Source organism: Miscanthus floridulus, chromosome 15 (genome assembly GCF_019320115.1).
Source record: "Miscanthus floridulus cultivar M001 chromosome 15, ASM1932011v1, whole genome shotgun sequence".
NCBI classification, from domain to species: domain Eukaryota; kingdom Viridiplantae; phylum Streptophyta; class Magnoliopsida; order Poales; family Poaceae; genus Miscanthus; species Miscanthus floridulus.
In genome coordinates, this window is record NC_089594.1 from 69,304,648 (window position 1) to 69,330,454 (window position 25,807).

The following is a 25,807-nucleotide window of genomic DNA, read 5'->3' on the forward strand; positions in this document are numbered from 1 at the left end:
TTCACCAGTCTTGCCGAGCACCCGCTAGTGTTGTCGAGCACCCACTAGCCGTGTCGACCACGAACAAGCGTTGTCCGTCCCCACACACAATGGCTAGAGGTTGAAAAAGAAAGAACAGAGCATACACACATAGTACAAGACACCAGCGTTGGCCGAAACCCTGTACGGTAGATGGCAAATCTAAACTCTCTTTACTGAGTTGGTGTGGTAGTCTATTTATACAACTCTATCCATCTGGTCCTAATACAGCAGCCCTGCTGCAACAGTGACTAGATGACATACAGGGCTGACTCCGCGCCGGCCTCTGCATGTGGCTACAGTGCTGCAGGTGAGCCGTGCGGCGCCTGCACCTGCAGCGGCTACAGTATCACAGCAGGGGGGCTTTCGGCGCTGTCGTCCCTTGCTGTGTTCACACAAGGTAGCAGTAGATTATCTAACAATCTTCCTCTAATCCTATTGCTAACCCTTGTACCCCCTCTATGACGATCATCTCATTCAGCTCCGTGAGTCGAAGACGTCCTAGCAGTCTTGGTGAGAACGTCCGCGAGTTGCCGACCAGTTTCGACGAACTCGATGACGATCTACCCTCCATCGACACAGTCCCTGAGGAAGTGAAACTTCACGTCGATGTGTTTGCTCCGGTCGTGTAGAACCGAATTATTCGCGAGAGCGATGGCGGGCGGGTTGTCCACCATCAGTGCTGGTGGGTGAGTTTCCACGCCGGTCAGCTCGCCCAGCAGCCGGCATAGCCACACAACTTGGCACGCCGCTGTGGCCGCCGCTACGCACTCTGTTTGCACAGTAGATAGCGCCACCACCTTCTGTTTCAGCGATAGCCATAAAATTGGAGCCGACTCGAGGAAGACGAGCACGCCAGAGGTGCTCCGTCGTCCGTCGATGTCCCCCGCCATGTCTGCATCGCTGAACACAGTGAGCTGCAGTCTACTACCGCCGGTCTTGGGAAAGATGATCCCCTGATCCACCATCCCTTGGACGTAGCGCAGTAGCCGCTTTACCGCAGTCCAGTGATCCTCTCTGGGATCCTCCATGAAGCGACTGATGTAGCCCATGGCGAACGCAATGTCCGGCCTCATGTGGACTAGGTAGCGTAGACCGCCGACGATACTCCGGTAGAGTGTTGCATCCACCTTCGTCGCGGTTCTGGCCTTCGTCAGCTTCAGCCGCTCCTCTCCAACAGCTTGGAGGCATACGCGCTCTGATCGAGCGTGAGTTCCTCCTTCCCCTGTCTCACCTCGATGCCGAGGTAGTAGGAGAGTGCGCCGAGATCGCTCATTCGAAAACGAGCTGCCATCTCGCGCTTGAAGCTGTTGATGTCCCCCGTGCACGCGCCAGTGACGATCAAGTCATCCACATACACGCTGAAAGGATCAAGATGCCCAAGAGGGGGGTAAATTGGGTTAATTCTAAATTTCTTTAGCAATAATTAAATCCAACGGTTAGCCCAATTAATCCCTTGTGCCTAGAAAGTGTTTCTAATGTTCTACCGCACAAAAAGTCTTGCAACCTAAGTTCCAATCCTACTCTAGCATGATAATTCTATGAATGTAAAGACAAGTATTAAATTGCTCAAAGTAAATACTCAAAGTAAAGAGAGAATGAGGAACGTGGCGATGTTTTTGCCGAGGTATCGGAGAGTCGCCACTCCCCACTAGTCCTTGTTGGAGCACCCGCGCGAGGGTGTAGCTCCCCCTTGATCTACGCAAGGATCAAGTACTCTCTATAGGTTGATTCTTTGACACTCCGTCGTGGTGAATCACCCACAACCGCTCACAACGTGAGTTGGGTCATCCACAAGCTCCGCCGGATGATCACCAAGCTCCCAATCACCACCAAGCCATCTAGGTGATGGCGATCACCAAGAGTAACAAGCACAAACTCTCACTTGACCACGACAAGCCTAATGAGAAGGGTGGATGCACACTTTGCTACTCTTGATCTCACTAATGAGGGCTCTCTTTGGGATTCTCAAATTTCAATCACCTCACTAGGACATTGCTCTTTTTGGCACTCTTAAAGGTGTTTCTTCAGCTGTTGAAATGAGCAAAAGTACCCCCCACACGAATGGAGGAAGTATTTATAACATGGGCTAAAAAACGAATCGTTATGTGCCTCTGCGGGGTGGCCGGACGCTCCGGTCATGTTGACCGGACGCGCCGGTCAGTTCACCATAAATTCTAGTGATCAAATGGTGACCGGACGCGTCCGGTCGTGATTTTCCCTCTCTGGAGCCTTACTGGAGTCGACCAGGACGCTGACCCTCAGCGTCCGGTCACTTCACCTCTCAGCGTCCGGTCACTTCCAGATGACTTCACCTTGATCAAATGAACTGATCGGACTCTGTGTCAGCATCCGGTCACACCGAAGCAAGCGTCCGGTCAGTATTTGACCATCCATTCACTTCTAATTTTCGATCGTACATGAATGAAGTTTGCTCCAATGGATCTAAGGGCTTTTTAGGAGCTACCTAGTGCTAGGTTTAGCAAGTGTGCACCACACCTAACCCACTAGACTCATCTAGGTCAAGCTACCCATCCATACCCCCCTTAATAGTACGGCCAAAGGAAAAACCAAGTCCTAAACTACTCTAAGTGTCTCTTCAACACCAAACGACACTTAGAACTAGTCCATCCTTAACCTTGTCGTCCATCCTTTGAAAACCGAAATGATTTCCATCGTAGGGGCATGACCACCATGATAGCCCAATCGATCTCCATTACCATGACCTAACTTAATTGCCTCTACAAAACACACGTTAGTCATAGTAATCACGTGTTGTCATTAATCACCGAAACCCAACTAGGGGCCTAGATGCTTTCAATCTCCCCCTTTTTGGTTATTGATGACAATGCCACCTTGAGTATGTGAAAGAGTTAAAGTTTTTAACATGCTTGGTTCATATAAGTTTTTGACAATAAGAACAAAAGAGTTAGGCAAGCTTATATGACCCAAGCCAACATGATGTACTCAAAAGATATGAAATATGCATGAGTACAAGTAATAAAGCTCATTTGCATCAGAGTAAAACCCGGAAGCAAAGAAAATGAGCATAGCACAAGTGATATGACATATAAATAATTCAAAGTAGATAGCACACATGTCATATATCATGATCACGTAGATATCACTATCACATAAATACAGTTTGATGCATAAAAGTAAACACACGAATACATAATAGTGTATCACACATAAAACTCCAAATGTAATAGATAATCTAATAGATAAACTAAGCACCCCCTAGATATGTCGCTCTCCCTAAGACTAACATACTCGATCCCTCTCCCCCTTTGGTGTCAAACACCAAAACCTAAGAGTCGGTCGGCGAGGCTGCAGCAGACGAGTCGGGCGCTGAGGTACGAGGAGCAAGCTAGAACTGAGTGCCATCATCATCTGAACCAGAGCTCTGAGCAGTCTAACCCTTTGTAGCTAGAAGCGACACTGAAGCGGTCTGGGTCAGATCAACAACTGGAGCTGCTGTAGACTGTGCAGGTATGACTGGAGCAGTCGGCTCTGATGATGCCACTGAGGAAGAGGGTGTCTCTGTAGTCCCGGTAATAGGTGCAACTATAGAAGGACCTGGGACATGCAAATATGGCGGAGTAGTCTGCCCTATCAACTCACTAAAAGTCGCTCCAAGACTCCTAGAGACTGAGGTATCTGGCACTAGTAGCGAGGAAGTCTGAGCCAGTGTGAAGTCCGTCTAAAGAGATATGAACTACGGGGCTAACACTGGAGAAGAAAACCACTAGGACACCTACTCTGTAGGTAAAGCAAACTGTGCTGGTGGCTGTCCCTGACTCTAAAGCCCACTAGGCTATAAAGCTGGAGTCATAGAAGTGGTGGCAGGCTAACCAAGCTGGGGTGAAGGCTATGGTGGTGGAACCCCAATAGCTGTTACTACATGCTGCATAAATCCAAGGAGCTGCTGCTGCATGAGGAGCTGCTGCTAATGCATGGCCTGCTGCTGCTGCCGTATGGCCTGCTGCTGCCGCTGAAACTCATCCTATCGAGTCTGAAACTGTGAAAAAGTGGCGGTGGTCTCCTGAGCCTAGCGAGCCTGATCCTGCCTCATTCGCTCAAGTATGGCAAGTAGAGCGGGGTCTGTCTGTGGTGTAGGTGGAGCTGAACTGGAGCTACCGGCCTCATGGTCATGTCGACATGGAGGCATCTGAGGAATGTCCCGGTAGTCCTCATCTGAGCTATCACTGGGGTCGCTCTCGACCATCCCCTCCTGCTGAGCATCAAGCTCCTCCTCTATAACTGTTATGCCCCTGATAGTCTCATCCTACTGAGCTGCAGTCTCTGGCACCTCTAAACATCGGCTCGGCTAGCTGGGTGTCCTCACTGCACTATGTCGGATCATCTGAGTCATGTTGTATGCAGGGAACTCTGTAGTAGCACCACTGTACTCTGCCAGCATCTCTGGTGGCCTCACAGTAACTGCCCTATGGATTAAGAATATAATCTAGTGAGCATATGGTAGCTACCTGTGACCCCTGAACCCCTCTGCAATAGTATCCTCCATCTCTGATAGAAGGAGATCCCAAATGTCAAATACTGTCTGCTGCATCAGAGAGTTCAGTAACCATAACTGTATGCGAGTCAAGCCCTTGCGATACCCCCATCCTTGGAAGCAGTGTCCTCCTCATAATGACATCAAGCACTCTAGCAGTGGGAGTGAGATCACTGGGTGTCCTGCTAGACCCCTCGCCGAATGGCTCTGTGAATCAGTGGCGGACTAGATCTGTAGGGGGAATCATACCGCCATGAGGGCGTCTAGGGGGCACTGTCTATCCATAGCAAACCTCATGTAGCCAGACGGGCTGCTCCTGAAGCCTAAGTATCTCTCTAACCCTAGTGCTCATCAACCTGTAATCTCTGCCACTGAATGCAAAGTGTATAAATCTATGCTGCGAGTCAATCCAGAGAGAAGCATAGAACTGATGGACCCAAGATGAAACATATAAGCCTATCCGTCCAAGTAAATCTGTCAGCCCTAGCAGGTAAGATAGGTAGGGGCAAATGTGCTCTCCAGCTGCTGCTATAATGGTATCAATGTTACACACCCTCTGAGATCTGAATACAGCCCCACTATTAAGATATGCATTATAAAAATCTTCCTGTAGAGGTGTGTAGAAACCCTCTGAAGCACGCTCATCCCGCCTCGATGGAAACCACTGCTCAAAGTCCACAAATCTGAGCTATTGAACCTGCTTGGCCGTGGCGGCCCTCAAATCCAAGTGGGTCACTGGAGGCGGACCCTGTGGTCTAGGTGGTGGACGTGAACCCCTCCGCTAGGTCTCTGACCTTAGAGTGGCTGGAGCACGGGTAAGACTAGAGTGGCGAAGCTGTGGCTGAGGTGCATGCTCTGTCTCTACTGCCTGCTCTCCCTCCTGAGTCTGCTCTGCTGGCTGTGGCTCCTGCTGTGACTCCCCCTGAGGTTGACTCTTATCCGAGACAACTCGCCGTCCCACAACCATGACAGTCCCAGCTAGACCACCATGACGGCGCTCAACATGCTCTAGTGCAACTCTCGTGATGGAGAGAGCTGATATGCGATTTGGACTCAACTCCTAGCACCTCCTACCTCTGCACGCTCTGCTGCTGCTGCAATTGCGGCTGCTCTAGCTGTATCTGGATCTGGATACTTCTGCTTCTTTGTTGCAAGCTTCTTCATCGCCTTGCCTTTTGGATCTGCAGGCAGGCAAGGCGGGGGCCTCAGATCCTCATCACCAGGACCACCTCCAACATTCTTGACATGAGCCATCTGATGGATCTAAAAAGAACAACTGCTGCTGACGAAGATCAACCGCCAACTGTCACTTCCGAGGCTTGGCCTCGATCCATACTCGTGAGCTTGGCCCCGAGTTGACTGACAACTGCAAATAGGACCTCAACGACACCGACTCACTGCACGATAGAATAGAGGGTATACAAATAATTTTAATTATTCATCTAGAGATACGAAAACCTAAGAAAACAAGCAATTAGGTGCGAAATTAGAACCGAGGGCATGCTACCTGACAAACCGGTGAAACGATGAGAAGAGGAACAGATCGAGGAACCACTGGGTCGGCAACTAGTGATTAGGGTTTGTAGTGGCGTGGATCAGCGGTACAACGGCGAGGATGCAATGTGGGTGCTAGGGCACAACGGCGGCAATGGAGCACGGGGGCGGCGCTGGTGAGGTGGTGCTTCCGCTGTGGGGGCTCGGCGGCGCAGGGCGGGGTAGCAGCGGCGCAGGGCACGGGCTGCAGCGGTGCGGCAGGGCACGACGGTGGCGGCTGTGGGCAGGGGAGGTGCGAGCGGCGGCGCGGGTTGCTGCGACGCTTGGACGCGGCGCTGGCGCGGGTGCGGTGCGGGGAGCATGGCGTGGGCAGCGGTGGCATGGGCGCGGCATGGAGGAGCACGGCGGTGGCGAGGATGCGGAATAGAGATAGGTCAAAAACCGCATGCGGAGATTTATAGTGGCCCCCACGGAGTAGAATAGGAAACGGAGAAGAGAGTTCGATTCCCGCACGTTTTCTACTGACCAGACGCTCCGGTGGCAGCGACCGGACACTGCCACCCAGCGTCCGGTCGATTCCAGAGAGGTCTAAATCCCCTGGAATCGCGACCGAACGAGTCCAGTGAACACCGACCGGACGCAGCCAGAGTCTGATGCAAGAAGCCTTCATCATCTTCGATCGACCGGACGCTGGATCGCCACCTGACCGGACGCTGGGAAAACACTATTTCAGCGTCCGGTCACTCCTTCTCAGCAGCAGTTCACCTCCTGTGAACTGACCGGACGCTGGACATTATCGTAAATTAGTATATAAAATTGTCGTAAATGGAGGTGGCTATAGAATAACTTATTTTGTAACTGGCTACTGAATATATAGAACTACTACCCTGTAGTTGGCTACAAAATAACTTATTCTGTAGCCACTTTGAGTTACGATAATTACTATGTTAATTTACGAGATTATAGTAACTCCTTGCTAAGTGGTTTACTATAATGTTATGGTAAATATCCCCATGTGTTATAGTAACCCAACTATCGTATTGATATTATCGTAAATTAGTATATAAAATTATCGTAAATGGAGGTGGCTACAGAATAACTTATTTTGTAGCTGGCTACTGAATATACTCTCACATATATATAAAGTGTTGTTGCAGTAGCTTGTGTGGTGAGCTGGTGATAGATACATTGATTGCTTCCTGTAGGGGCATGTGGTTGTCAATTGTTCATATTTAGTATATCAATTTTACCATATTATCAACGGAGTCATATATCAACAAAGCTCCATAATTTCCATTTATCAATGGATGGAGAGTGTACTCAATCAACAGGAGTTTGATGCCAATAATAATGTGACGAGGGTTAAAGTGTAATATCCCCTTCCATTACAGTTTTGGCCTTGCGTGCTCATCACTGTGATTGATATGAGATCATCTTAGATGTATTAACAGATATATATCCTATTGTTTTTCATTAATTGTGGGACAATCTTAAAGCACTGGGGGAATCCTACGCCAACAGATTGGTGGGACTAGCTACTCACGACTCATGGCATGTCCTCTTTGTTTCTCAACGAAGCCAAGCCACAAGTGCGGCTGTGCCGTAGCTATGGCTAGATGCAACGTCTACCACACTACACTTTTAGCTAGTTGTGGCAGCTACAATACGACGACAACTGAGCAAGGTGCAGGCCATCCAATAAATCTCACTACTAGCTAGGAAACAGAGCTACAGAGGTGGCAAAAAAATGTTCTAGAGCGGTGGCCACATTTATCTGCCTCTTACAACACATCTCTGTTAATCCGGAAAGCATAGGCAGGAGATCCAACCGGCCATGAGACCTGATACCGAGCCTAGTGCCATCAAACTCGGCCTACCTCTGAGCCATGCATCATCATATCCTCCTTTGGGTGATCCAGGTTAATCCACAATGGATCGGTCCTCCTTGCCAGGTTTAGAGACATACTATTAACATCTATCCTATGGTGACAAATATATGCTACTTTATAGTTTTTATACTAACATGAAATTACACCTTGTTGATGAGACGAGTGTGGGGTATATTCCCTGATACCATATCTAAAGTGTGGTTGCGGTGGCTTGTGTGGTGAACATGTGATGATAGATACCTGGGTCGATTCCTTCCGGTTGGGGCACACCCATGCATAAGATGACTTTAGAGGATTAGCCCCATTCAAGCTAAGCAATTGATAAGCATGTACGTTCACGTATATCACACCTGGAGCCTCTCCTGGATGAGATGGCACCGTACCCATGGTCGACGACAAGCACACACTGCCGCCACTTTTCTAGGGAAAGTAGCATGCCATTTCACCGGGCCTGGAAAGCACGTAGACATGGACTCTAGCCATCTATATGAATGCGCAATGTGTGATGAATCGATATGGATCAGAACATAGCTTTACTAAATTAATTCCTTTGAAAGTAACGAATTGAAAAGGAAAATACCCCCCCTGCATGCATAAATCAAGCGTTTGTCGCCACCTGTTCCTTGGCTGGCTTAGTAACAGGCTAGCTGACCATGGTTTCCAGGGCTGGCACGCAGTGCCGGCCCGGGGGGGGGGGGGGGGGGGGGGGGGGGCAGGGGCCCAGGCGGGATTAATGCAGCAGCCAGGCAGCCAGCACAGCCCATCAGCGGATTCAGCGCCGCACAGCCTGTCGCCCGTCGCAGTGCGCTGGCCCGTCGGCCTCTCATTGCGCTGGACCGCTGTCCGCTGGTGCTTCTTTTCAGAGCCCATCGCCGTCGGCCTATTGTCTTCCTTTTCAGCGATAAGGACTCAGGAAGTCAGGAGCCGAGCTGCCGCCAACGCAGCGCACTGCGCCAACGCCCGAACGCCGCAGCCCCGGCACAGCCTGACAGCGAATCACGGAATCAGCGATCGCTACTTCGTACTTCCGCAGCCCCGCACAGACTTCCGCGAACGGCGACTTGGCGAGACGCAGCGCCGACGGCCGATCGAGCGATCGGCCGATCACCACGCGACGAGGCAGTCGAGGGCTCGAGGCAGGGCTCGACGAGGACGACGAGTCAACGATATCTGAAGATTTATCTTGGTTATTGCCTTCTGCCTTTTTTGTAATTTATGAATCTGGGTTCTGAATCGGTTCATGTCTAAATTGTCTAGGCCCTAGGTTTTTTTTTTTCCTTGTTCAAATTTTGTCTAGTATTTTGTACTCATATAGTCATGTTTTTCTTATAATTTAGGTCAGGTGTAAGAATTTTAGAATATTACCTAAGAAACATTTGTCAGGGGCTGTGAAAAGAAAACGGAAAAGACAAGAAGAACAGTTTGTTCAGTCACAACAAGGTGCTTTAGATAAGTTTTTTTCCAGCTTCAAGTAGTGTTGTGCGTGATGACAACCTTATAGATGCACCTGATAATCAAGAAGAAGAGCAACAAGTTAATGATAATTTAAGTGAACAAGTTGATGCTATAGATAATGAAAATTTACAGCCTTGCTCTCAACTTGAAAATTCAATTGATGATGTGCAACCTTCTATTCATGATGTCTTTGATCCCAGAACTTGGGAGAATCTTGATAATAAGGGTAGAGATATTTTGATTGAAAAAGGACTAGTGAGAGAATTGAATCTTGAGTTCCCTGTAGATGCTCACAATAGACATTTTTCATATGCTTACTACTCCAGAAAGTTAAGCAATGGTGAGGTGGTTGATAGAAAATGGTTGGTTTACTCTAAACATGTGGACAAAGTTTTTTGTTTTTATTGCAAATTATTCAAATCAGATCAGAACAAAAGTTTGGTAGCACACGATGGATTGAGGGACCGAAAACATCTTAGTTTAAGACTCAAGGAACATGAGAATAGTGTGGAGCATATAAGAAACATGAATACTTTGGAATGAACTTAGGCTGAGGTTGAGCAAAAATAAAACAATTGATGATGATTTGCAACGAGAAATTGCAAAGGAGAGAGAGCGTTGGAGACAAGTTTTAGTAAGAATCGTTTCTGCTGTCAAGTTTTTTGCTAAACATAATTTGGCTTTCCGAGGACAAAATGAGAAACTATATCAAGCTAACAATGGTAACTTTCTGGGCACAGTTGAAATGATGGGTGAATTTGATCCTGTGATGCAAGACCATATTAGGCGGATTCAAAATAGTGAGATTCATCATCATTACCTTGGGCATAAAATTCAGAATGAGATGATTTCTCTTCTTGCAGATTGTGTAAAACAAACTATATTAAAGATCATTAAGGATGCCATGTATTTTTCTGTGATTTTAGATTGACAGATGTGAGCCATGAAGAACAAATGACTCTAATTATTAGGTGTGTGAATATATTGGGGAATGTTCCAAGGGTAGAGGAGTTCTTCCTAGAGTTTTTGAAGGTTGATGACACATCAGGATTGGGTCTTTTTAATGAATTAAAGAGTGCATTGGACTCTCTTGATTTGAATATTGATGATGTGAGGGGTCAAGGGTATGATAATGGTTCAAATATGAAGAGGAAACACCAAGGTGTTCAGACACGCTTGCTTGAAATTAATCCAAGAGCACTATATATGCCGTGTGCATGTCATAGTCTGAATCTTACTCTTTGTGATGTGGGAAAATCTTACAGGTAAACTATTATTTCTTTTATATGTTATACATTGTTTTCATATAATATACCATTATTTGAGATTTTACTATTTGTGATATTTAAAATCTTGCAGGCAAGCTATTTCTTTTTTTTGGCATTATCCAACGTATATACACCATGTTTGCAAAATCTACCAAAAGGTGGAAGATTTTGGTTGACAATGTCTCAGGATTGACAGTTAAGTCATGGTCTAATACTCGCTGAGAAAGCCGAATAAAAAGTCTTCAAGCTATCAGATTCCAAACTCCTCAAATAAGATCAGCTTTAATAGCGCTAGAGAAGGCTTCAACTGATGACCCAATGGCAGTTAGTGAATGTCAATCTTTGGTGAGTGCACTTGAGAATTTTGAATTTATAGTTGGTTTAGTTATCTGGCACGATATTTTATTCTCTATAAATAAGGTTAGCAAGAAGTTGCAATCTAAAATTGTGAGTATAGATGCTACTCTCAAACACATTGAAAGTGTCATATCATATTTTAAGAAGTATAGAGATAAATGTTTCACTTCTAGTATGGATACAACAAAAAACATTGCATCTGAATTGGATATAGAGCCAATATTTCCTACAAAACGTCAACGAAAGAGAAAGACATATTTTGATGAACAAGATGACCAAGACGAGGAAATACAATAGTCTGATGTGGACTCATTTAGAAGAGAGTACTTCCTAGTTATGATTGATTCTGCAATTGCTTCATTGACTAGTAGATTTGAGCAGATGACAGCATTTGATAATGTTTTTGGGTTCTTGTTCAACTAAGAAAATTTGAAATCCTTGGATGAAGCTGATCTTTGGTTGCGCTGCAAGATTTTTGTGGAAAACTTTTCTCATGATAACTCATCCGATGTTGAGATCAATGATTTTTTTTCAGAATTAAAGGTGTTGCAAGTGACTTTACCAGATTCTTTGATGTCGACGCCAGAGATTCTGAAGTTTGTCATGGATGCAGATTGCTATCCAAATATTTCAGTTGCCTATCGAATTCTTTTAACTGTACCTGTGACCGTAGCTTCGGCCGAAAGAAGTTTCTCAAAATTGAAGTTGTTGAAGAACTATTTGAGATCAACTATATCACAAGAAAGGTTAAATGGCTTGGCTATGTGCACCATCGAGAAGGATATCTTAGACACTATTGATCTCGATACCGTTTTTGATGATTTTGCATCAAGAAATGCCCGAAGAAGTATCTTTTTATAAGAAGCGGTGGATATGATGGAGTTCTATTCTTCTTTAAGGTAATCGTATTAGTTCTAGAAGTACAAATATATTGTTTTTTAGTCCACATTGTTTCTCGCTCTCGATAATTATCAGACATATTAAATTAAAAATATATTATTGGATTTGCTTTCCCTATATAAATAAAATTAGCCTATATATTCTAAAACTTTATGGTCTAGAGGGGCCGTCGCGACGAGTTCGTCTGAGGGCAGTCAGAATCGTAGGACCGGCGCTGCTGGCACGCTCGGACGCATACTTGTCTGTTGGGCACCGATCTATGCACGGTTTCTACATGACAATGGGCACATATACATACACAGCTATAACACACCGCATCGGCACAACGCCGTGAGCGCACGCGTTTCTCCATGCACCAAAAAAACTGATTGAGTAACGCTCCGGCGCCGCAATGATCGACACCAGATCACAAAGACCGGTCATTGGCCTGCTTGCAGATGGATGCCTACGGCTACAGCAGTGCCTGCACTACATGCGAGGCAACATGGACCCCACGGCTGGCCTGTCCACAACTTTCTATCATGAAGGCCTTGCGGTAGCCCTCGGCTGCAGACGCGCGCATCTCGACATGCAGACAAGGCAACGGGCGGAGCAGGCCTGCCTGCATCCATGAGCGGCACATGAACGCATACGTCCACAGGAATTGCAGGCCAGGCTAGGCAAACCGGAGGGAGGTCACGACAGGTGGCACGCTTCACGCCGCACACAAACAGAGACATTCCATAAACCCACCACCTATCACCAGTAGCGGTCGAGGCCTTGGCACAAAAGCGAGCCCTGGTGCACGAGGACAAGCGTGGCACGGTTGGAAAGAGCAACAGTCCAATGCCCAGTAGAAACAGTCACCACTGGAAAACACGAGAGACAGACAGAGGCAGGCGGATTCAGCGGAAAGTGGCTTGCGCAACCTGCCTATTTAAGTCATGTGGGGACTCACTGCACCACAACAACTTGTCCTGCATCCGTCTTGGTGAGCGAGCGAGAGACATAGGTGTGTGTTCACTTAAAACAACTTGTCCTGCATCCGTCTTGGTGAGCGAGCGAGAGACATAGGTGTGTGTTCACTTAAATTTATTGACCGGCTTATCGGCTATAATCTACATTATTCTTCTCTTATAATAAAATAGCTGCAGCCGGCTTTAATGCCAGCCAGGTCAAGAAAGAGTTTGTGCATGTATGTATGCTTTGTTTTTTCATTACTATCTAGAGATTCTTCGGGCCCGTTTGGCATGGCTCTGGCTCGTGAAAAAATAGCTTTGGCTCTGGCTCCTATGGAAAAACAGCTTTTTCTAGCTCTAGCTTATTTTGTACGAAAACGTTTGGCAAAATGGCTTTTTCTAGCTTTTTAGAATATATAGAAGATGTCAATTGTCCATTGTGCCCTTGCATATGTGTATTGCTTGAAGATATGAGTTTTATGTGTTGACTCTATTGATAATGTGATTTACGTGAAATAAAAAAATTAATAAATATAAAATATTGATAATATGACCCTTCTATTTTTTTTAATTTTTTTCTTTTCTTAATTTTCTTCACTTATTTTATTTTTCCTTCCATTCTCTATCTACCCCATCACCGCACGCACGCAGCCTTATCTCATCCACCGCACGCATCGACGCACGCAGCCTTATCTTCTTCATCCCCGCGCCCTAGCGGCCCGATGGCTGCACGCTTGCGCGTCCCCGCGTGCCAGCTCTCTCGCTCTCCGGCTCCCCGGCAGCCTCGTGCACTCGCGCGCCTCCCCATCGCGGCCGTGCTCACCAGCGGTCCGGCCTCCTCCACCGCTGTGCCTCCCCAGATCCCGTCCGCCGCGCTCGTCGCCTGCCTCCGTCCTTTTGCGGCGGCGCGACTGGGACGGGGATCGCCAGACGCCAGCTGCGCGGTGGCGCGCCACCATGACGGCCTCGCGTGGGACTGCCTCCTCCAACTGCCGTTGCCGTGCTTTCCACGAGGACAAAGATGGAAAAGTTGAGGAAGAAGTCGGGGGAAGCCACATTTTTTGGCTTGCCCTCTCCAGTGTAAGCCGCCGAATGGCTTCTCTCCGGCTTTCTAGGCGTAAGCTGTTTCTCTGAGCACCGTTTGGCACGGCTTCATCAAAAGCCGCTCGAGAAGCCGGCTGATGAGCCGTGCCAAAGGGGGCTTCTTTGTTGCTTGATACGGTTGTTGGTGCTTCCTGGTGAGGACCAAGAGAACCATGGCGGACCAACAGCAGCCCCAGCAGCAAGAGATGAACGCTGTTCGAGCCGGCAGCCTTGACCTGCCTCCAGGGTTCTGCTTCGACCCAACTGACGATGAGATTGTCAGCCACTACCTGATGAACAAGGTGCGAAACACGGACTACACCTGCATCGCCATCGGAGAGGTCGACCTAAACAAGACTGAGCCATGGGACCTCCCGGGTACATAACAAGCAACCTCGACCTACATACATATACTCCTTGTTCTTGTTTGATCCGTGTAGTGGATGCATGCTGCTATGCTAGTCATCGACTAATATATGGCGCTTGATTCGCATGCTGCAGATGAAGCAAAATGGGGAGAGAAAGAGTGGTACTTCTTCTACCAGAAGGACCACAAGTACCCGACGGGGCTGAGGGCGAACCGGGCCACAAAGACCGGTTATTGGAAAGCAACAGGAAGGGACAAGGAGGTCTACAACACCACAAAAGGGGTGCTGCTGCTAGTCAGCATGAAGAAGACGCTCGTCTTCTACGAGGGCAGGGCTCCTAGGGGTGATAAAACCAACTGGGTGATGCATGAGTACAGACTCGAAGGCAGCGGCAAGCTCCTCGGCCCTGCATCGGCATCTAGCTTAGTCGCTAAAGCCGTTGCAGCCATGAAAGCTTCAGCTTCTACTGACAAGGTGCGTGGTAGCGGTAACAACACCGGCATGATGCATGCATCCATATACTATTTTCTTTATTTGCTTAGCCTAATCTGATTTTGCTCCCGATTTACAAATGAACTCCTGGCAGAAGTACTACTCAATTAGCCCAAGATCTTTTAGCAAAAAAATTAGGTGAAGCGACTCCTGATTCGTCGCAGGATAAGGAAGTTCTTTTTATTTTTATGCTCAACACTTGGATCGTCCTTTGACTAAAGAGAAGATGGTGGCCCTCACAGTCTTGATTGAGGTGGGATGCGCTAAGAAGAAGAAAAATGGATCGCGCTAAGAAGAAGAAAAATGGATCGGCCGGGTCACTACAACAGTTGCTTCACTGGTCACTTGAATGAAAAGCCACATCCAGGAAGCTGGCTGCCAAGTTGGGAGCTCACAGGGAAAGAGTTTTTTTTGGAGCAACTTCACCAGTAGGATGTTGCCTACTCGGTTAGTTGTGATAGTTCTGCTGGTGGCTAGTGGCCGTGTAAGTTGTGCTAGTCAAGTTGTTAGTAGAGTTGTTAGTTGGGTTGTGTTCAGCTTAGTTGGGTTCTCTGGAGCGAGTGGTTAGTCGTTTAGTTGAGTGGTTAGTAGAGCTGAGTGGCTAGCTGGTCGGCAGTTGTACTGTAGTTGAGGATGGTGCTGGAGCACCTCATCTAATCCGTGGTGTTTATGGATTTTGGGTCCGGTTTCCACTTAAAAAACTGAACTGACTTTTGTTTTCCTTTTTCTCTACCGGTCCTTTCAAAAAAAAAGAAATTCTCATACAATGAGTGGGTGGTCTGTCGTGTGTTTGACAAGACCACTAGGATCATGAAGACGACTGCACCAGTGTACCAGGTGGCCATGGCTGGCGCTGAGATTGATCAGAATCAAAACAACATCTTGGCCATCCCCATCCCCATGCCGCTGCAGCTGCCACTGCCCGTGCCCATGGCCATGCAATTTCCCATCCTGCCAGACTTCGCCATATATGGACCCGGTGGCCCCCGGCCTACTACCCCAACGGCGGTGTGGGGATGCCGCCTATGGCAGGTATTGGTAGTGCCGGCGGGCTTGAGATCAATGGCACCCTATTCGGCAATCCGATGGCCGCACCACTGCCGATGAACTTCTACCACCAAATGGACATGGGGGCAGTTGGCCAGATGGGCATGGAGGCTATAGCTGGCCACATGGACATGGGAGCAGCTAGCTCTGGGGGCTTGTATGTTGCTGCACCGGAGAGTAGGCCGTCCTCGATGGTGTCGCAAAAGGATGAGCGGGCTAATGCCGCTGAGATCTCGTCAATGATGTCCGTGACTGGCCCATGGAAGTACTGAAAGAAGTGAACGTGGAGGGAGGAGGAAAAGTTATGAATTCGCATAAATACGTATGTTATATCTATATCATCTGCATTGCATTTTGTGAAATAATGCATGGTTTGTATGTTTCCGTAATAACTAGTCGATAAGCTATGTGTGTATGCTTGTACTAGTATATGCACCGTATCATTGCATATGTGGTATATGTGTGTCATTTGGTCTTAGTAATGTGGGGCATGATGGTATGCATACCTGGATATATAACATCCGCTTGGTCATGCTGATGGTTGTATTGTAAGAAGCAGATTGGAGTTTGGTACAATATTATCGTGAACCCATATATTATATACATGTGAACTATAGTATGTTGTTTAATATATGAGCTTAATTGCCAAATTAAACGTTAAAGCGTATGCATTTATATTGTGATTTTTTTTTGTTAAGACTACTCGCCGAATATGCATGCGTTAGTTGTCATGCCAGCACACCTATGTGGCTGATTGGAACAAAACAAATCCTGTAGCGCCGGCTCAACCTTATATTCGCTTCCTATCAATAACAGCTTGCAACACGGTTTTCTCACTCAATCATGAGGTAGGTTGTCCTACTCCTCTAGATTTAAGCGTGTCATGGCTAGAGTTCTTGTGGTTAGGGACCGCATATAAAGTGAACTTCAGGAAGGCCGGTTCACCTGTAGTTGAAGAGGCGGCATGAGGGGGGGTTGAGATTTGAAGTAGTTTGTGTTGGTGTCGGAAGAGGCTAGCGATGGTTTGCCCCTAGAGCCGTGCGGGATCGGGTGTGGTGGATAGCGGTGACTCGCCTCCTTGGTTAGTAGATTGGAGGGAGGCATGAAGGGCCTATGGTGGGCGGTGGCAGAGGCCGCTCGCAATAGGGACTGCCAAAATATTTCTAACATTATTTCTATCCTAACCATTTCTTTTGTGTTTATAAGGTGTGTGGCTGTGCGTTATAGGTACATCCTTCTAGGAAAGGCCAATTATTGAGGCCTGAGCTGTTTCATTTGTTTGTCGTCCTCTATCTCTCTTTTGTTTCCATTCGAATGGATGCTGCAACCAATGTGCATGGAGCCGCAAGCACCGACAATTACCCTGACCACTGGAATCGTCACCTAGGCCCCCATAAGGTGCCTCCCATCACCCTCCCTTTCCTCCTCCCAATTCTTGATAGCATGAGTTTAACACACATAGAGAATTATTGTGCTAATGGATTCTGCAAAGTGAACATGAAGATGAGATATTTTAGAGTCATGTAAAAGATATTGGTTGAAGATCTGCGATTGAAATACCTACAGGTGACATAATTTTGTAGTTTTTGGGGAACTATTGTATAATATTTTTGCCTCCTAAGAAATTCAATGCCGTGTGCGACCGTGTTCGTACTTGTTAACGCTCAAAAACTTCTGTTTTCTGTGGATCAATAGGCCACTGCACTATGCACCATTGCTTTTTGAGATATAGCATGTAGTGTCGAATTATTGTGAGAAAAGGGAATGCTAACTGTTTTGAGGCTTCTTCTCATGATGTCTTTTCGATGCTTGTTTCAATTTCTTCGAGCCTTACAAAATGCATATTGAACCGTACCCCTTTATGTTAGATTTGGCTACAACTTATCTGTATATGCTTGCTACAGATAAGACATAACAGAGTTCGTGCTGCTGTCTGATGACATCATTTCACGAGTTTTCGTCTGGGTCAGGCATGATGGAACAAGGACATTCATATGAACGTTCGATAAGATCCAGCCAGAATAATCTGGGCCGGAAACCAAACCAGATGAAACTGAAAAACACATACAGGAACACAGACGAGAATAAACTAGCATATGAAGGTATCGGTAAAAAGCAACTAGGTACATCTGCCCTTTAGGAATGACACATTTCACTGGAACATAATGAAGTTGGTAAATCAAATGTTTTGGCTGCCGGATACCAAGCCTATTCATCACTATTCTTCCTGTGGGATCTCCAAGTGACCTTGATTGAGACCGCTCCAAAGTCCCCTAGCTCTGCCACTTCTTCATCCGTCCCATGGTACCCAGAGGCGAAGCTACATTGCCACCGTGAACACGGCACTAGTTTCTGGTCGACGTTAGGATGGTCTCTTGGATACCCTTTGATGTAGAGATCAAAGTCGCTGTGTCTCTCCACCGCTATAACAAAGCTCGTCATGAAACCCAGCTTTGGAGCCACGCCACGAAAAAGCCGGATCACCTCACTGAAGCCGCTGGTCTTGGCGAGCAGCTTCATGTTGACGACGTCATCAATGGCAGCGGAGCAGAGGACTGTAACTTCAACCCGGGCCTCCACCGCATTCATCAGCACCAGGTACTTGATGTCCAGAGCACACCTTTCGCCGTACAGGCGTTTGTGTCGAATGAACGACTTCGATTCAAACATATTGTATAGCTCAGTGCATCCTTCAATGTTTGGACCATCATCACCATTTGCCTCCTCTTCACTCTGGGCATGGAGCTCAAACTCGACCAATGCACGGGTTGACATTGAAATGACCCGAGTAGGGCTCTTCAGAGACAAACGTGCCGTGCCCTGCAACGAAGTCAGTCATATATTTGAAATCTTTTATCAGTTATGGATAGTAGAGGGGAATCCATCTTCTGATACCTAACACAGCATGTCAACATGGCAAATAAAAGTGAAACATGCTCCTACACCAAACAATTTTGGTTTACAAAAAATATGAGTGAATTGCTGTCAGATAAGTACAAAAATTTCTATAAAAATGCACAAATTTACAAATTGGCAAATTCATAACAGAGTATGCACTTTCAGATTGAAAAAGGCGCATGCAGGAAGATAGTCGTTGGAGTTTGCAAAATGAATTACGACCATGCAGACTGTTAACTTTTTACAGCACACAATAAATATGGCAGTCACAAACTCTGCATTTACAAAACACTATGCTAAATTTGAACATAGCTAATGTATTGCTGTTTTTTTTCATGATAAAAGGAGCATGCATGTAGACAATTGCAGTTTGCAAACCAAATACTGTTATGAACGACGTATAGGAATATAAAGTAAAGAATCAAGCCACAGAGGAGACACACGATTTAACGTGGAAAACCCCTCCGATGTGAAGGGGAAAAACCACGGGCACCAGCCAGCAACAATCTCACTATCTCAAGAGTTTTGGGTTACACGCCTATGGCGGCTTACAAGAGAAGCTTGGCCTATATCCTGGAGTGAATTTGGAACAACTCCAACAAACTCCACCTTGAGACAAATTCATCTTGTATCATAAATCAACCATTCATCCTGAACATAACAAAGATAGAAAACCACTGGTGCCAACAATAGTCTCTTGGACTATCCAATTAAACCAACTAAGCTTAAGCACAGCTCAAACTTAGCAACAGGAACAGATTTTGTCATCATATCAGCAGGATTATCATGAGTACTAATCTTGCATACCTTCAGCTTACCTTCTTCAATCACATCACGCACAAAATGATACTTGATATCTATGTGTTTAGTTCTCTCATGGAACATCTGATCTTTAGTGAGGTAAATTGCACTTTGACTGTCACAGTGCAAACTTATGCAAGATTCAACTCCACAAAGCTCAGCGTACAAACCTTTCAGCCAAATTAATTCTTTGCACGCTTCACAAATAGCCATATATTCTGCTTCAGTAGTAGACAAAGCAACAACTGACTGTAAAGTAGCCCTCCAACTCACAGCACAACTGCCAACAGTAAACACATAACCTGTAAGTGATCTTCGCCTGTCCAGATCAGCAGCATAATCAGAATCCACATAGCCAATAAGACCCTTATCAGTTCTTCCAAACTTTAAACAGGAATCTGCTGTGCCTCTGAGGTACCTGAAAATCCACTGAACTGCCCTCCAATGTTCTTTGCCAGGATTAGACATATATCTACTAACAAGACTCATAGCATATGGCAAATCTGGACGAGAGCAAACCATGGCATACATCAAAGACCCAACAGCACTAGAATAAGGAACCCTTGACATGTATTCAATCTCTTCATCTGTACTAGGACACTGAGCAGCTGACAACTTAAAGTGAGGTGCAATAGGGGTACTAACAACCTTAGCATTTTGCATGTTGAAACGCTGAAGAACTTTCTTGATATAATTTTGTTGACTAAGAAATAGCAAACCAGATTTTCTGTCTCTATTAATTTCCATACCAAGAATTTTCTTAGCACTACCAAGATCTTTCATATCAAAACCACTACTCAATAGCTTCTTTAACTTAGTGATTTCAATCTTGCTCTTGGCAGCAATCAGCATATCATCAACATATAACAGCAAATATATAGGTGATCCATTAACATGCTTGATGTAAACACAGCTATCATACTTAGATCTTTTAAAACTGTGTGCTAACATAAATGAATCAAACCTCTTATTCCACTGACGAGGGGACTGTTTCAAACCATACAAGGATCTCTTCAACTTGCACACATATTTTTCCTTGCCAAGCACTATGAACCCTTCTGGTTGGTCCATGTATATGTCCTCCTCAAGCTCTCCATGCAAAAACGCAGTCTTCACATCTAACTGCTCAAGCTCAAGATCATGTGAAGCAACAATACTAAGGAAAGTACGAATTGAACTGTGTTTTACCACTGGAGAGAACACATCATTGTAGTCAACACCCGGAATTTGACTGTAGCCTTTAGCAACTAACCTTGCCTTATACTTTGGAGGTTCGCTTGGAGATAAACCCTCCTTTCTCTTGAAGATCCATTTGCAGCTGATGGTCTTCTTATTCTTAGGCAAAGGTACAATCTCCCATGTACTGTTCTTCTCAAGAGACTGCATCTCCTCATGCATAGCAGAAATCCAATTCTCAGTATCACCATAACGAATAGCTTCTTTATAGGTTGCTGGCTCATGAACATTCTCCACCTGTTCAGCACAACTCAAAGCATAGTAAGACAAATTACACTCTTCAATAAGACGCTTAGGAGGTGCAATTGTCCTTTGTGACTTGCGTTGAGCAATAGGTAAATCCTCCTCTAACTGCAAAATAGGAGGAGTTTGCTGAACATCATCATGAGCATCATCCTCAGCAACATCATTATCATGGTCACCATGCTCATCAACAGGCTCCACCTGCACACCTGTATCATCATCAACATGCTCCACCTGCATGCGCATACGCTGCAGCTCTTTTTCTGGAACATGATCTGAGGGCAAACTGTCAGTAAACATCACAGATTCATTGAAAACAACACTCCTGCTCATAAAAGTCTTTCCTGTTTCAGGATTCCACAATTTATAGCCTTTGACTCCCGAACTATAACCAAGGAAAAGACACTTAACAGCTCTAGGCTCTAATTTCCCATTATCAACATGAGCATAAGCAGTGCATCTAAAAACTTTCAACTGTGAATAATCAGCAGGCGTACCAGACCATACCTCAATGGGAGTTCTTTTATTTAGTGGAATAGAAGGCGACCTGTTTATCAAGTAACAGGCAGTATTAGCAGCTTCAGCCCAAAAATGCTTGCTCATCCTGGCATTAGACAGCATGCAACGGGCCTTAGATATGATGGTTCTGTTCATGCGTTCGGCCACACCATTCTGTTGTGGAGTATGGGGTATGGTGTGATGCCTAACAATGCCTTCCGATCTGCAATAATCATTAAATTCACGCGAACAAAATTCTCCACCATTATCAGTACGAAGCAATTTTACCTTCCTTTCAGTTTGCCTTTCTATCATTACTTTCCAGTCCTTAAAAGCAGCAAAAGTATCATCTTTCTGTTTCAGAAAATAAGGCCAAACCCTTCTAGAGTAATCATCAATAATTGTAAGCATGTAACGAGCACCACCAAGTGAGGACTTACGGGAAGGACCCCATAAATCAGCATGAACATAATCAAGAGTACCTTTAGTGGTGTGAACAGAAGTGTTGAAATGTATCCTTTTATGCTTCCCGAAAATACAATGCTCACAAAACTTTATTTTACTCGAAGTGCAGCCATCCAGTAGGTTTCTCTTCATCAATTCTGCCATACCATGGTGACTCATATGTCCCAAACGCATATGCCAAAGGTTAGTTTTACTAGGTTCATCATTAGTAACAGCAGCAACAGCGGAATCAGAACCAGGTAAAGTACACCCTCTAAGGACATATAACTTTGCAGAATTAAGATCACCTTTCAAGCAAACAAGAGAACCTTTTGATACCTTCAGAACGCCATCTGAACCGAAATATTTGTAACCTTCTGCATCAAGCGTGCTCAATGAGATAAGATTTCTGGACATCCCTGGTATATACCTGACGTTTTTCAGTGTGCGTGTCATGCCATCATCAGTCTTGATCTGAACTGATCCAATCCCCACAATGTCACACGGGTTATCATCTCCCATCCGCACAACATCCCCTTTCTGCACAGACTTATACGAGCTAAACCAATTTCTGTTAGTGCAAATATGAAATGAACATGCGGAATCGAGAATCCATTCATCATGACCAGCAACACAACCAGCAAATACTACCAGACAATCTCCAGAATCATCATCAGACGCAGCAGCAGCAACAGAGACCTTACCAGCCGACTTGTTTTTCCTCTTCTCCTTATTCTGTACTTTTCTGCAATCCTCAACATTATGATTTGTCAGCTTGCAATAAACACAGAACCTTTTATTACCATGCGGCTTGGACTTTGAACGGCCTCTCCTTTCGTAGTTCTTTCTACCATCATTGCCATCATTGGAGGATCTATTTTCAGTTCTGCCTCTCACATGCAAAGCATCGCCCTTGGAGGACGACGTCCCGTCATTCTGCACCATGCCTCTCATCTTCTCCCTAGACTGGAGAGCCTCATAAACTTCCTTTAGGGTTAGTTCATCACGGCTCAAAAGTATGGTGTCACGAAAATTTGCATACGAATTTGGCAAAGAACATAGCAGCAAAAGACCTAAGTCCTCATCATCATACTTCACCTCCATCGACACTAGGTCGGCGACGATCTTCTTGAATTCAGCGATGTGGCTCATCACTGAATCCTCCTCCTTCATCTTCAGGGTGAACAGCTTCATCTTCATCTGCATCTTACTGGTTAGATCCTTGGACATACAGATCGATTCCAGTTTCAGCCATAGTTCTGCAGCAGTTTTCTCTTTCAGACACTCCTGCAAAATATCATTATGAAGATGCAACTGAATTAGGGCGAGCGCCTTCTGATCCTTGCGGATCTCTTCTGGAGTCCACTCGGCCTTCCTCTTTCTGAAACTATCCAGCGCCTCATCATAGTCATGAGTCTGCGCCAGAATCCCCCGCATCTTGACTTGCCATAGCGAGAACCGCGTGTCGTAGTTCAGCAGCGGAAGATCGAACTTCATCGACGTCGTCATGAACCCTAACAGCAACCAAAGCTCTGGTACCACTTGTTATGAACGACGTATAGGAATATAAAGTAAAGAATCAAGCCACAGAGGAGATACACGATTTAACGTGGAAAACCCCTCCGATGTGAAGGGGAAAAACCACGGGCACCAGCCAGCAACAATCTCACTATCTCAAGAGTTTTGGGTTACACGCCTATGACGGCTTACAAGAGAATCAAGTCTCCACGAAACCCTAGCAAGGGTATATATACCGTACCGTCAGAAGCTTGGCCTATATCCTGGAGTGAATTTGGAACAACTCCAACAAATACTACCTTTCACTTCACAAATCCTATAGGTTCAAATGTCGAATTAGATCAGTTGTAGAAGAAATTGAGATCACTATCCCAAAGTGATACGAGCGGTACCTAAATCTAGATGTGGAAAATTGCAGTTTTGACATATCCTAGTGTTACATGTACAGATATTTATGAATGATTAAAAGGAGCACGCACACAGATAATTATAAGCCTAGAAACTGTAAACCAAATATAATTACCGTTTTTCGCTTCACAGGAACGGCTTCACAATTGTCAATAGCACGCCGATAGATATAGTTGCGCAAGGGCTTGACTGTGTCCCGTGCCGCGACAAAACCAAAAATCTTGGCTCGACCAGGACGGCTATGTTGATAACCAGCAATCTTAACATCAACGAATTGAATCAAGTCCATCGGAAGGCAACAACATTCCTTTAAGCAATCCTCAACATTGGTCAAACTGACTGCTAAAAATCGATGCTAAAACATATAATGTGTATAGAGTGCCAGCTAGTTTAGAATATATGATATATGGGACGAAAGGGGGAAGCAGAAAAAGATACTTACTTTCAGATTTATCATTGAGATTATATTCTGAATCAAATAAATGCCTTCCACTTTTGAATGGAGGGAAAATCATCGTTGGTGAAGGCCCACGAAGTTTAGTTTCTGGATTTGCAAATACCAAATCAGATTGCTCGTCATGGTCCCAACTAGCCCTTGGAAAATTATCGACTATAAAAGGGCTACACATCCCTACACCAAATAAAATATCATTAAAATCAGCACAAAAAAATGCAATCCCATACATGAATTGTTCCAACAAACATGTAGTATGTTGAAATCAGTTGTAATTCACGTGGCAGTATACAGACATATGTATAAAAATTACAGATATTTTTTTGAACGTAAAAATTACAGATATTAAATTCTCTTATTTATACCAAGGTGTTGTGGATAGGTTATGATGGGGTGAAGGTTATAATCGTGGGAATCTATGGGATGTTTTGAATGTACAAAATGAAAGTTTAAGCTTCTTATAGGGAAAACATATTAAACCATGAGCATACACTTATTTGTTTATTATGTCTTAAATCAAGTTCAGATATAAAAAAGAACCAAACTGTGATGTCTGAACCGCTGCAACATAGGAAATAGTTCATGCAACATTGCGAAGCAATATTCGCAATATTTTACAAATAAAGGAGAAAGAACTAAGATTTTGACAGAAGAGGTGGTTCTACGATGCCAAATCAGGTCCTCTACAGCAACTCAGTAGATGTTTTCTTTCCTACGAAATTCCTGTTAGGAATATTATATTATTTAAAATATTTTTTATTTTCTGAAGTGATGAAGAAGCTAACAAAAGCAGTCGAATCCACAAGCATATAGTTCAATGAGCCCAGACATCACTTCACGCATTGACGAAGTGTTAATGGTGCTACAGGGATGGATTTTCAGAATTCAGTCCCTAAGCATTTTGATACAAATTTCCAAAGCCCACTGCCCAAGAACGACCCCCACAAGGAGAAATCTTGTAACTGTCTAATTATGTTAAGATCGAAAGATTCGTTTCAATGTTATAAGATTTTGTGAATGATTTTCTTTGATAAAAAGAATTCGGCATTACCAAACTACATACAGGTGATTTTTGAGTTTTTACCTTGATTCCCGTAATCGTCCCCTTCTTCGCTACCGCTGTCGTTGACAAACCATTCATCGTCAGCATCCATGGCAGAAGACTTGGGTGAATCCTCGCCGCAGCGCGGAGAATATGGCCGCTTCTTGCCGCTGCCAGCGCCAAGGGTCTCCGCCGATCCGCTTCCGCCTCCTTCAATCTCCATCGCTCGTCGGTTGCTTCTCGTTCTCGGTATCCTGTACAAGCACTAGAGGCCTAGATGAGGGTGGTGTGGTAGTAAAGGAGGCTAGACCTAGATCCAGGCAGCTAGCGCCGGATGTCCGGACGCGTTCAAGCGCACCACCACGCCCCATCTCGTCCCTACGCAAGAGAAGCGCGCCCGCCATGCTCGCGTAATAGGAGCGCGCCTGCATAATAGGAGT

The 25,807-nt window shown here is 45.4% G+C and overlaps 2 protein-coding genes and 1 pseudogene across 2 annotated transcripts; 1 reads left to right on the forward strand and 2 right to left on the reverse strand.

Annotated features, from left to right (window-relative positions):
- Positions 1-581: 581 nt before the first annotated feature.
- LOC136507604 (secreted RxLR effector protein 161-like) lies at positions 582-1,094 on the reverse strand. The gene has a single exon (XM_066502274.1). It carries the CDS (start codon positions 1,092-1,094, stop codon positions 582-584), a length of 513 nt encoding a protein of 170 aa, XP_066358371.1.
- A 12,997-nt stretch (positions 1,095-14,091) lies between these two features.
- On the forward strand, positions 14,092-16,097 carry LOC136507605 (NAC domain-containing protein 20-like; annotated as a pseudogene).
- A 1,936-nt stretch (positions 16,098-18,033) lies between these two features.
- On the reverse strand, positions 18,034-25,590 carry LOC136507606 (uncharacterized). The gene is made up of 4 exons (XM_066502275.1): positions 25,410-25,590; positions 24,314-24,502; positions 23,987-24,210; positions 18,034-18,645 (listed from the first exon to the last, which is right to left on the reverse strand). Exons 1-4 carry the CDS (start codon positions 25,588-25,590, stop codon positions 18,034-18,036), a joined length of 1,206 nt encoding a protein of 401 aa, XP_066358372.1.
- Between the last annotated feature and the right edge of the window lie 217 nt (positions 25,591-25,807).